General features: G+C 39.3%; 1 protein-coding gene across 4 annotated transcripts in view; it reads left to right on the top strand.

Annotated features, from left to right (window-relative positions):
• Window positions 1–13,525, top strand: part of TRIM33 (tripartite motif containing 33) — a 124,118-nt gene that overhangs the window by 53,098 nt on the left and 57,495 nt on the right. For all 4 annotated transcript variants that reach the window (XM_012500551.2, XM_030824795.1, XM_030824796.1 and 1 more), the window contains exons 3-4: window positions 354–498; window positions 668–800. In XM_012500551.2, coding sequence (XP_012356005.2) covers window positions 354–498; window positions 668–800 — 278 coding nt within the window. The remainder of the gene's footprint in view (window positions 1–353; window positions 499–667; window positions 801–13,525) is intronic.

The following is a 13,525-nucleotide window of genomic DNA, read 5'->3' on the forward strand; positions in this document are numbered from 1 at the left end:
GAGGCTGAGGTCGGAGGATTGCTTGAGCCCAGGAAGTTGAGGCTGCAGTGAGCCATGATTGCACTACTGCTGTCCAGCCTGGGTGACAGCGAGAACCTGTCTCAAAAAAAAACAAAAAAAAACAAAAAAAAAAAAAACAGAGTCAAATCTGCACAGACTTTGTGTTCTCAGCCTTAGATTTTTACCTACATGAATGATCTGTAAGGAAAAGGATTTTGTTGAAGATAAATGGATAACAAAATAATTTTATTCTGTGTACAGTGAAATAGTATATTTAAGAGCAAGTTTTTTTTTATTTTTTGGATCTACATTTTATGTATTTAATTTAGATTAGTGCTTATTTCCTCTTTTAGGTATGTACTAGTTGTGAAGACAATGCAAGTGCAGTTGGCTTTTGTGTAGAATGTGGAGAGTGGCTATGTAAGACATGTATCGAAGCACATCAAAGAGTAAAATTTACTAAAGATCACTTGATCAGGAAGAAAGAAGATGTCTCAGGTAAGATAGATGCATTGTAATCATTACAATGATTAACCTCCCTCTTTTGCCCCTGTAGCATTTTCTACTTATTCTTTATAAACTTTGGATAGCAACATCAATAGGAATTTAGAAAACTAGACAAAAATTGTATGTTTGGTTAAAAAATATTTGTTTTATTTTGCTACAGAGTCTGTCGGAGCATCTGGTCAACGCCCTGTTTTCTGCCCTGTACACAAACAAGAACAGTTGAAACTTTTCTGTGAAACATGTGATAGATTGACATGTAGAGACTGTCAGCTATTGGAACACAAAGAACATAGGTACAGAAATAATAATTACTTACCAGGAAATACTATAAAAAGTGCTTGTAAAGTCATTCTTCGTCTTAAAGCAAATATTGATTATACGTTTGTCTCTTAATCTTTTAAATCTAAATTTTACATATTTTAATTTCTTGAGCAATATATGTTTTGGTAAATTATTTAAAGATTTCCACATTTATATCTAATTGTCTTATGAATGTTTGTTAAAATGTATCATTTTGTAGGTTTGGGTTTACAAGAATGGAGTTATATTATTCATTTGTTTGCTACTCCTGTGATTCAAATAAGCTTTTTCTTGGTGTCCTATAGTATTTTTGGCTGTAATCTACAAAAGCAGTATTCCTTTAAACATCAAATCATAAGTACACTGATTTCATGTTACATATAAAATTTGTAGAAAAGCTAGGGATTTATGAACAACTAAGCAGAGTTACTGACCCTCTGATACATACCTTTGTATTTTAGCCTTGTACCCTCAGAATTCAGTAGTATTCATTTACTGTGAGTGTGTTTCATATGAACGGTTTGGGAACTGTACTAAAATTTCTAGTCAGTTGTGTAACAATATCCTTCAGTAAATTTCTCCAGCTTCCATGGCATCTGTTTATTACAAGTAAAAAGATGGTGTCACCCATAGTCCAGAATTTTCCAAAGTGTTTTTCAAACAACAGTTTTTATGGCTGGATGGGAATAGATTTTATTAATCTATTGCCAAAAATATGTAAGAGAACTTGGGTTAACCACACTTAAATGTGTTTCTTAATGATATGATTTCTTAGAGTTTTTAATTCATTTGAATTCATTGAAGTTTATTAGAGCCTTCTTAAAGAGGGGATACAGTAATCCTAATTGCCAACAATTATTGCGGCCTTAACTTTGTGCCAGGTACTTTTCTGAGTGCTGAATATGTATTTAATTCATACCAACTACCCATGAGGTTTAGGTACTAGTATTATGACTGTTTTAAATGTAAGAGAGCCTACTCACAGAAAGCTGTAGTAATGTGTACAAAGTCTTATAGTAATTGGTAGTACCAGGATTTGAATACAGGTAGTCAGACTCCAGATCTCTTCTTAACCCATATGCTCATTTTCTTCCATAGGGTATAGAGAATATAGAATGCAGAATGTCTCAAATTTGACTATATAAAGGTAGTGCTTTTTGTTCTTTTTCAAGGCATCTCACACAGCTTTACAGTATATTTATTAAATTTTTGTACTCTTAATTTGTTCAGAAATGTCTTAACCTATAACTTGGCTGAAATTTTAGATTGTCTGCTAACAGTCTCAGTAAGACATTAGATTACCTTTTTCACAGCTGCAGTCAGATCGTTTTTTGAGTGTTAGATTTCTTATAGCTTTTTAAGTTGATGGTGAGAGGCAAAAAGAAAAGGAAGATGTCATACTTTTCCTCATTAAAGAATAGCTTCAGCGGCATTGCCACCTCAAAGTTTAACCATTATCCTTCCCTTTCTTTTACCATTTTCCTTTACCACTTATATCTAAGTCCTTATTATCTCTTGTATAATTTTAAAAAAAAACTGTTTTTTTCCTCCTCCTATACCCACACAACACAGAGCACTTCGGTCACCATGTGTGTGACCAGTTTCCCCTCATATTGACTGATTCTCGCCAGCTTGGTGTCCAGTAATTGAGTTCAGTTCTGTCGCTGTCTACCTAGAGTTAGAGTCAGGTCCCACAAGTTAAGGGCTCAGTCCTGCAAACTGCCATTCCACTTCAAATACCATTCGTTAAGTCCCACCTTCTGGTACTTAAAAAAAAATACATATATTTTTTAAAAGACAGGTTCTTGCTCTGTCACCCAGGCTGGAATGCAATGGCATGGTCATAGCTCACTGCAGCCTCAAACTCCTGGCCTGAGGCTGTCCTCCCTTCTCAGCCTCCCGAAGTGCTGGGATTACAGGTGTGAGCCACTGAGCTTGGCCCCTGGCCTCTGGTATTCTGACTGACTGACTGTAAATTGGGGGCAAGGCGGGGCGGTTCCCACGACCCCTTCCTTGAGTTTGGTCATTTGCTGGAATGGGTCACAGAACTTGGAGGCATTTAACTTACTACTGCCAATTTATTACAAATTACAGTAGTTACAACAATTTAAAGATCTTAATTGGTTTTATTTGTGATTTTAGATTGTTTCAGTGAACTGAGCAGAGGAGCTTGGTTTTATAGACAGAGAGGGACTGAGGAAAGCAAAAACAAAGAATAAAAAGTGGTTGGTCATTTCAAAGTTACTTTCCTAGTAAGGCTGGAGCAGAGCAGAACAATAGAGAAATAATTGATTGGCTAACATCAGGTTACCTCAGGTTACCTTTTATTGTAAGGATTAAAGACATCAGCACCATAGGAGAGGTTTACCAAAAAGAAAAAAAAGAAAAAAATGGGGAGGGGTTAAACACAGGGAGCCTCATTATCATGCCAATTGAAACTGGCTTATTTGGGAAATGAGGGTGCTATCTCTCTCCTGATTTCTTGGATGGTCTGATAACTCATTTTCAGTTTGATGAACTCAGCATGAGGGACTCCATTTTGATTTTTTTTTTTCTATTTCAACAGTTTCAATGGAAGTTTGTATATAAGATTACTTTATTCCTGCATCTTCTCAATTGTTTCTTCCTTGTATTTTGGCCTTTTCCTTTCTTACTTGGTGAGATTTGACTTTTTGTTCAAGGATCTTTTTGTGGTCTTTGTCCAGTTTTAACCTAGTGATAACCACTATGCTGGTGTGAATGCCTACATGGACAGTTGTGCCATTAGCCTTTTCCCACTGCATCTGTTCAGTGTTGATGATATGTTTCAAACTTTGACTAAATTGCCAGTTTGCTGACCTTTATAGTGTCCTCGCACAATCTGAAATTTATCATCCTTTTGGATGGGCGTGGAATGAGCGCTGTACTTCTGTCTTAGCTCTTAGGAAAGAGGGGAAGACATGATCTTCCTATAAATGTGGGAAGGTGCATTGAAACACCTTTTGTGGTTCTTGCTTCAGTCAGAAGTTACAAAGGGATTAAACTTTATTTTGGCCACTCTTGCTTCAGCAGTGGCCCCAAAGGGGAAGAGAACTATATGCTGCTTCTGGTTCTGTCTGTATTTTGATTTTTAGTCTGATCTGTTGGGGTCTAGTGCAGGAGCTTAGTCCAGAACAATGTCCTCCTGTAATTTTTGTTTAACTGTATATATATGGAGAAAGAGAATTTTTCTTATTTTTTGAAGAGATGGGATCTCACTCTGTTGCTCAGGCTGGACTCAAGCTCTTGGGCTCAAGTGATTCTCCCACTTCAGTGTCCCGCATACCTGGGACTAGAGATGTGTACCACTGTGTCCCACCTGACAATATTTTATTTAATTTTTTTTTTATTTAATTTTTTAAAAGAGATTAGGTCTTGCTATGTTGTCCAGGCTGGATTTAAACTTAGGCTCAAATGATCCTCCTGCCTCAGCCTCACCAGTAGCTGAGATTACAGGTGCATATCACCATGCCCAGCTCAACAATATTTTAAAGAATACAAATGAACAACTGGGTGAAGAGATGCATAGGGTGAAGTATGTGGGAAGGGGTACAGAGTTTCCACAACCCTCTGTGGTAGATGCCTTATCCTCCACATGTTCAGTAACCTGGAAGCTCTCCAACCCTTGCTCTTTCGGGTTTTTATGGAGATTCATTATGTAGGGATGCATGATTAAATTGTTGATCATTTGTGATCATCTCAGCCTTCAGCCCTTCTCTTCCTAGGTTAGGAAGTAGGGCTGAAAGTTCCAAGTCTTTAATTATCTGGTTGGTTTGCCTGGCAGCCAGCACCCATCCTGATGGGTCTGGGAGTCCCCAGCTATTGGTCATTTTGTTAACATACAAAAATATACTTATTTCAGAGATTCTGAGGGTTTTAGGAATTGTATGCCAGGAATAGGGACAAAGACCAGAACAAATATATACTAAAATATCACACATTTCTTCTCTTTTGTTCATGCTTTCATTTTATTTTCTCTGGATGGACTGTTGCAGAAACCATATCATTGGACTTAAAAGCCAGGCTCCCATTACTACAACAGGTTTACAACTATTCTCCCTACTTTGAGGTTTACTCTGTCAAATTCATCCTGTCTGTATTGCTGCCAGGGTTATTTTGCTAAAGTATAGTTGACCCCCATTAAAAAAAATACTTAACAGTAATCAGAGTTTAAGTGTTCAGTATGTTATCACCCAGCCAGATTCTCCTTTTCTCCCTGTCCAGAAAAAGTCAGTATACTGAGACAGCAGGAGTTGCAGCAGAGAAAGAGTTTAATAATTGCAGAGTGGCTGAGCAAGGAGGATGGGAGATATTTGAGAAATATTTCTCAAATTCCAACTCCTTGAGAATTTGGAGATGAGGGTTTTTAAAGGGTAGTTTGGTGGGCAGGGGCTAGGGCATGGGTGTTGCTGATTGGTTGGGTCAGGGATGAAATCATAGAGGTGTCAAAACTGTCTTTGTGCAGTGAGTTATGCTGAGTCACTTCCTGAGTAGGGGGTCACAGGACCAGTTGAATTAGTCTCTTGGTATGGGTCACCAGCCTGGGTGGTATCAGTTAGTCCAGCAGAATGCAAAGTCTGAAAAATATCTCAAACACTAGTCGTAGGTTTCACAATAGTCATCTTATCTATAGGGGAAGTTAGAAATCTTGTGACCACTTGCTAGTGACTCCTGAGCAATAAGCAATTATAAAAAACAAGACAGGGAACAATGGTTGCTGTTTATGCCTAAATCTTAGCAGAATTTAGGCCCCTACTGTAATTCTAACCTTACAGCCTTTCATTAGCTTCACAAAGGTGGTTTCAGTCCCTGAACAAGGAGGGTATTAGTTTCAGGAAGAGACTATTATCCTTGCTTTAAACCATAAAATAAATTCCTCCCATAGTTAGGTTGGCCCACATATGGGAATGAGCAAAGACAGCTTGTGAGGTTAGAAGCAAGGTGGAGTCAGTTGTGTTAGGTTTCTCTCACTGTTATAATTTTGCAAAGGCAGTTGCAAGTATAACATACATTATTGAATTTTACCAGTGTCTTTCTCTTCATCGTTTGTTCAGAGTTACAAAACAGTCCACAAGATCACCATCACTTCTGACACCAACTGCAGAGTTCTGTGAAAACCCAAACATAGGGGAAAATCACATGCCTGCTGAGTTGATTTTTTACTTTCTGTAATCAGAGTAGTGGCCCTCCAAACAAGATGCTGTGCATTCATCTTGGAATTGTCCATAAACCAAACTGCTCTTTACTGATTAATAGAAAGTAGTTTATAGTGTAGCACCCATCTGATGACAGGATCAGCAGCTCCTCAGGTAGTTTCAAAGTCAGCCTTAGGGAAAAAGAAGCTACCTGCTTTTAAGTGTAATGAGTACCTCTTTGCATTCTCCTGGTTGTAAATCCTGCACAAACTATTTCTATTTTATAGGGAACTCTTCTGGACACTGCCTTCCTTATTAGTGTTTCTCTGACATCACCTAAGATATTATGGCTATTTTGAATTTCAGGATTATTTTATGTCCTTCAGTCATAGATTCAGTCTCAGTTAATGCCTGTAGTAGCTGTTTTTTTCTCCAGTGTTGTACATTGTACCGTGGCATCCGGACATCTTCTGGTCCAAAAATCCTAGTGGTTGCTACTGGGTGGCACTCATAGGGTTTTGCCCATAAGCTGTAGTCTGCATTAGTATGTGTTGCTGACACTTCCCAAAATCATGGCGGAATGTGGATTATAGGGCCGTAAAGTATTGAGAGAGACTACTTTCTGCAGTTCAGATACAGCCTGTCTTTGATTAGGCCTCATTGAAATGTAGGCCTCTTTTAGGGAGTTTTATTGATAGGAGCAGCAGTATTCCCAGATATGGAATATGTGTCCTTCAAAACACGGATATACCCAACCAAACACTGGGCTTTTTATTTAGTGCTGGGGTAGGTGGCTACAGCAGTATATTTTTCTTTCTCTGTTGAGTGTCATAGGATGCTCCTGTTCTGGTTATTTCTAAGGATTTTTTCACCATTTAGGCACGCCCTTAGACCTTTGCTGGATTTATCAGCCAGCTCCTGTTGGTCACATGTCATTGCTGCTTTTTTCCCCTAATTCCCCAAACTTTTTATCGCCATTGCATTGAAATTAGTCCTGCCTTGGTCTTCAGTTTCTGATAGTATCATGACATCATCAGTATACTATATTATTACATGTGGGGACCCAAATCAACTCTAAATTTCTCCTAACCAAATTATGACGGTAAGCTGGTGAGTGGAAATAACCCTGTGGTGATAGAGTAAGTGTAAATTGGGATCTCTCCCACTCAAAGGCAAATTGTGGTTGGCTCTTTTTGAAGATGGAGGTAAAATAAAAAAAATTCACAAGATTAGTCCCTGAGTACTGTTTTCCTTTGCCCTGCTATATATTTTATATGTTTTTTGTACTGTTGAGACCATATTAGGAACTGCTGATGCTATGGCGGAACTACTTCAGGCTTTCATAGTTCACTGTTAGTCTCCATGAGCCATCTGCTTTTTTCATAGGCCACACAGGATTATTGTACAAAGAATTCATTGGCACCAGCACTCCATTGTCTAATTCTTCATTAAAATGGTAATCTTTTTTTTGTCCAACAGGTAATTTCATCAGGCAATACCTTATACTGTCCAAAATTAACAACCTCTGAGGCCCTGGGCGGTTCTGGTGGTTCCTAGTTAGCATTTCTCATCAACACTGGCCTCAAGGTGAACTTACATGCTTTCTGTTTTACAGTATTAGACAGGTGTACTTTTCAGTCAAACATACTGTCTATCCCAATAGTACATTCAGGTAATGAAGAGGTAACCACTTCACATAAAGGCAGCTGAGACATTCCAGTTTTAATGTAAATTTTTACCCTAATCCCATCAGCTGTCACCTTTTAATTTAACCTTAACACCAGTTAGGACTTCAACAAGATTTAGAATTATGGGCCTCCCTGTCAAGGGGGCCTCCCTGTCAAGGAGTTCTAGTAAGGTCTCTTATCTACCCCTGGCATTTTTACCCACACGTGTATATTGCCTTAGTTCCCCAGCTGCTGGTTGACCTCTCTGTCTTCATCTTGAGTAATCTGCCAGACTATTGCCCCAGGCAATTTGAGGTCAGGTTGCTTATTGTCATTATTGTTCCCTGGCTTTTTAAATCTTCCAAAACTGGGGTAAAATACAGCATAGTTAGTTTAAGGCCCTTTAATGTTGGGAGCTAGCTGGGGCTCTCATTGGTCTATCCAGTCCCATGGTAATGCTACATTAAGACCTTCGTTTCAACTCCATCCATGTTCAATTTATTCATCCCATTTTAAAACAACCATCTATAGATTTCCATCTTCCTGGGATAAATTCCTTGACCTCTACTATTTCCGTGTTTCCTTAAGACTTAACTAATTTTCTTAGCATCTGTTAAGACCCATAAAGGGGAAGCTTAGATAATACTTCTGTTAAGGCTTCTCAGATTATTGCTAGATTTTACAGCAGTAAGGTTACATGGGAGTGCCCATGCAAAAGGGGCCGCCTCAATCACAGTATTTACCATATACCATGATGCATACTGAGTCATAGTCATGTCACTCATAGTCATCTACTGACTATCCCATCATCATGTCAGTCCAGTGCAGCTTGCATAAGAAGCTTATCAGCTGCTTATTCTGGGGAGTTCAATTTGGCATTTATAGGAGGAGGAGGAGGAGGATAGTTGCCCTTTTCAAGGTAAACACACTTTACAGTGACTTTTATATCTAGTCCACTGGGCTAGTTGTCCCCTTGGGAATAACCTGCTGGTGTGTCTGGATCATGTATAGCCTTCTCTGGTTGTGCAATAGTGAGCTGTGGGTCTCGTTTCAACCTAGACACATTCTTTCATTCTACAGCATTAAAAACCAAAGACTGTGCCTCTAAGTCAATCACTGTCACAGTCCATTTTAGTAAAGGTTTTTATTCCAGAAGCTGATAGTGTTGATCAACAAAATGAGACAATTTGTACTATAATCCCTGGTTTCAGTAGTTTCTTGGTTTTGTCATTCTCATACCTGGACTACCTCCTTGTAACTGGAGGTCACAGACATGCTATCTAATTTCCAGCATAATTTTTCCTTTTGGAGTGACCCTGAGACTAGTGACTGTAGCCCAGACTGGCTGAAATCTGAGCTTGGCCTGGTGTCAGGATCTGTCCTAACATTCTGTTGTATTTTCATTTTAGCTAGTACACGTAGCAGTAACAAAAGAATTGTTTCATTAACTTTTTTTTTTTTAGAGGGGTCCTATGCTATTGCCCAGGCTTCGAGTGCAGTGGCTCACTGAAGGCTTGAATTCCTGGGCTCAAGCAGTTCTCTTGCTTTAGACACCTGAGTAGTTGGGACTACAAGCATGTGCCACCACATCTGGCCAATTTTTTATTTTTTTGTAGAGATGAAGACTTCCTATGTTGCCTAGGTTGACCTTCAACTCCTGGGCTCAAGCAGTCCTTCCTCCAGGACCTCTCAAAGTGCTTGGTATATAGGCATGAGCCACCATGCCTGGCCTACTTTTTCTCTTATTAGTTTGCATTTCCTTATTTATCTGGTGGTTCAACTCCTCGGGAATTGGGTCTACCATTTCTAAATTCCATTGGTAATTTTTACCTCTAGTAACTACAGCTGCAGTTATGTAACCATGCCATGACTGGTACCCATCCAAGAATTAAAGGTTTATCAATTCCCACCTTCTCATCCTCCCTCTTCGCAAACCACCTGTTTTAGTAAGCCAGGGTCATTCAAGTGATCCCACTTCTGATGCTGGCTATAAAATTAGAGAGTAATCCACGAGACTCCTTTCACTTCTGATGCCACTTGTAAGATCAAGATTCCCTAAAACTACACTCAGGTTTGATAATTTGCTAGAATTTACAGAACTCACTGCAAGCTGTTATACTCACAGTTATGTTTATTACAGTGAAAGGATACAGATTAAAATCATGCAAGGGAAAGATGCACAGGGCAGAGTCCAGGAGAGTTCCAGATGTGGAGTTTCCAGTTGTCTTCTCCCAGTGGAGTCATGGACATCATTAACACCTCCTGATAGTGATGTGTGACAGTGTGCACAAAATATTGCCAGCCATGGAATCTCACCTAAACCTTGGTGTCTAGAATTTTTATTGAGTCAGTCTCTGTCACATAGATGTGGTTCACCGGCCACATGGTAGACCTCAGTCTCCAGGACAGCTCCTCCTGAGGTTGATCTGAGACTGTGTGACCCAGAGCTCCCACTGTAAATCAGATTGTTGACACAGACTATCTAGCTTGGCTCAAGTCCCCAGGCAAACAAAGATAATTTCATCAGGCAGGACATTTCAGGGGGTTAGAGATTACCTGCCAGGGACTGAAGGCAAAGGCTAGATCTCTCTTTGGGCAAAGTTAACTTTTTTACTAAAACAATCTCTTATCTTCCACTTACACTCTAGTAGCAACAACCCTCTACCTAACCCTCCAACTTTGTACATGCAGTTTTCTTAGACCTGTATTTATTAGGAGAGCCATTTAACCTTAAAACTAGTTCACCTCTTTGTATCTTTTTTTTTTTTTTCCTGAGAGACTCTGTCTGTTGCCCAGGCTGGAGTGCAGTGGCATGATCTCAGCTCATTGCAACCTCTGCCTCCTGGATTCAAGTGATTCTCATGCCTCAGCTTCCCAAGTAGCTGGGATTACAGGTGGACATCACCACGCCTGGCTAATTTTTGTATTTTTAGTAGAGATGCAGTTTTGCCATGTTGGTCAGGCTGGTCTCAAACTCCTGGCCTTAAGTGATCTGCCCACCTCGGCTTCCCAAAGTGCTGCGATTACAGGCATGAGCCACTGTGCCTAGCCACTTCTGTGTGTCTTAACTAACGCGTTCTGCTCCATTCTTTTCCCTCTCTACCAATACCCCCCCCTTCTTCTCTCAGGACTTAAGGACTTTTAGGGCGAGTTCTTTAAGAACCTCAATTTCTCATATGCTTATTGATTCAGTCAGGTTTCCTATCTCTTCTGAGTTGTTTGTTTTTAGGAGACAGGGTGTCTTGCTCTGTCACCCAGGCTGGAGTATAGTGGCATGATCATAGCTCATTGTAACCTTGAACCTCCTGGGCTCAAGTGATCCTCCTGCCTCAGCCTTCCAAATTGTTACAACTACAGGTGTATACTACCATGCCTGGCTAATTTTTTTTTTTTTTTTTTAAGAGATGGGGTCTTGCCATGTTGCCCAGGTTGGTCTTGAACTCCTGGCCTCAAGCAGTCCTCCTGCCTTGGCCTCCCAAATTGTTGGGATTACAGTTATAAGCCACTGCACCCAGCTCCCATCTCTTCTTGAGTCAACTTTGCAATTGTGATAATTTATATTTTGTTAGGAAATTATTTAGTAGAGGTTAAAAAATGTTGAATTAAACAAGATTTTATGAAGATCTGTAGTTATATCTTATGATTGTTTATTATTATTATTATTTTTTGAGACAGAGTCTCACTCTTTTGCCAGGCTGAGTGCAGTGGCGTGATCTGGGCTCACTGCAACCTCCGCCTCCTGGGTTCAAGTGGTTCTCCTGCCTCAGCCTCTGGAGTAGCTTGGACTACAGGCACACACCACCACGCCCAGCTAATTTTTGTATTTTTAGTAGAGACGGGGTTTCACCATGTTGGCCAGGATGGTCTCAATCTCTCGACCTCGTGATCCGCCCACCTTGGCCTCCCAGAGTGCTGGGATTACAGGCATGAGCCACCATGCCCAGCCTATTTATGATGTTTTATAGCTGAGTTTATTTCCTGTTCTCTATTAGATTGGCCATAAGTTTGTGGTCTTTATTGGTCATTTTAGTGACCCAGTTTTTTAATTCATTTATTCTATTCTTTAGAAGTGTTCTGATCCTCACGGTTTTCTTTTATCTTTATTAATTTTTTACTTAGTTTGATTTTGCTGTATACTTTTTAGAATCTTATGTGAAACCTCAGTTAATCAAAAAGATGTGAATTTTCCTCTGAATTTAGCTTCATTCCATAATCATCCATTTATACAGTCTATAACTGTGTTTTGTTTTTTCTTGCCTCTCCCTGCTTTTAAAAATTTTTGTTTAAATTAAAATAATTGCTGCATAGTAAAAAAGATGAGCTATGTTTTGTGTGTGTATCTTTTAAGTGAAATATACTACCAACTTTATAAGGTTGTTGTGAGGATTACAAGTACTGAGAATTGCACCTATAAAGTGCTTAGCATAGTAAGCACTCAATAACAGTTTAGCTATTATTGGCTGTTATTACAGTTGCAGCCCACATGTTTTATTTTTTTTCTCTTTCTTTAAATTTTTTTTTTAATTGAAGTCTTCGATTTACTTATATCGCTTTAGAAGTTGTTTTGAAAAAGGAAAGCAGCTATAGAACTGCATGAAATTTTGTACCTGAGAACATTACTAGATTTCTAGATAAACCATGGGGTTTTTCCATCTCCCTCCAAAAATTCTATTCACATTAAAGGAACTTAAAAATCTGTAGACTTATAAAGACTAAGAATGGGAGAAGAGACGTCAATGGGGATTTCAGTCTTTTTTTTTTTTTTAAAGCAGGGTAATGAATGGAAGATTTGGTGGATCTGATATGTGGCCTAATGGGGTTGAATGATCTAAGGCCATGCAAAGGAGATATGAAGGAAGCCAATCAATATATTTCTCAGGAACCTGTAATACCTAGTACGTAGAGATGATAGGTGTCACAAAAATTGGACCTATTCTCTGGAGAAATAAAATCAGAGAGGCACTGGACTTGGAGTTATTAGGTCCACATGGGGAGGAAGTACCAGACTGAAATCAGGGAGATTAAGCTCTAGGGGCCTTCAGTCTCTCTGGCTTCCATATTGCTAGTAATGACGCTTTTTCATTTCACTGTCCCTTCCTACCTCTCTTTTAGGATTTAGAGACCTTTTCACCCTCGCAAGAATATTTAAAAGAAAAAAATTACGAGTTCCAGCAGACCAGTATAAATTATAGAAAAAAGAAAACAAATGTTGGGAAATTATTAGATAACTATTGCAAGAAATTCATCTAAGAATGTAGTCACCAGGATGAAATGTCCCATTTAATGCCCAGAACAATGATTTTTAAAAAGACCCATATCAAGGTGTATAACATCATAAAATGATAGTATGCTATGGATTAAGGTTAAGATCAGGGAAGTTTCCAAAGCCAGCAATGAAACAGGAATCAAAATAGGAACGTTAGGCTGGGCATGGTGGCTCACGCTTGTAGTCCTAACACTTTGGGAGGCTGAGGCAGGCAGATGACTTGAGCTCAGGAGTTCAAGACCAGCCTGGGCAACATGGTGAAACCCCATCTCTACTAAAAATACAAAAAAATTTTAGTAAATTTTTAGTTTCCAAAGCCAGCAATGAAATAGGAATCAAAATAGGAACGTTAGGCTGGGCGTGGTGGTGCATGCCTGTAGTCCCAGCTACTCGGGAGGCTGAGGCACGAGAATCACTTGAACCCAGGAGGTAGACGTTGCAGTAAGCTGAGATCATGCCACTACACTCCAGCCTGGGTGACAGATTGAGACTTTGTCTCCAAAAACAAAACAAAACAAAAAAAACAGGATCGTTAAAGTTGGGAGATGAAGGGCAAAGGTTTTCAATCTAGAATTCTCTTTTTTTGAGACGGAATTTCACTCTTGTTGCCCAGGCTGGAGTGCAATGGTGCG

This window comes from Nomascus leucogenys, chromosome 12 (genome assembly GCF_006542625.1).
Source record: "Nomascus leucogenys isolate Asia chromosome 12, Asia_NLE_v1, whole genome shotgun sequence".
NCBI lineage: Eukaryota > Metazoa > Chordata > Mammalia > Primates > Hylobatidae > Nomascus > Nomascus leucogenys.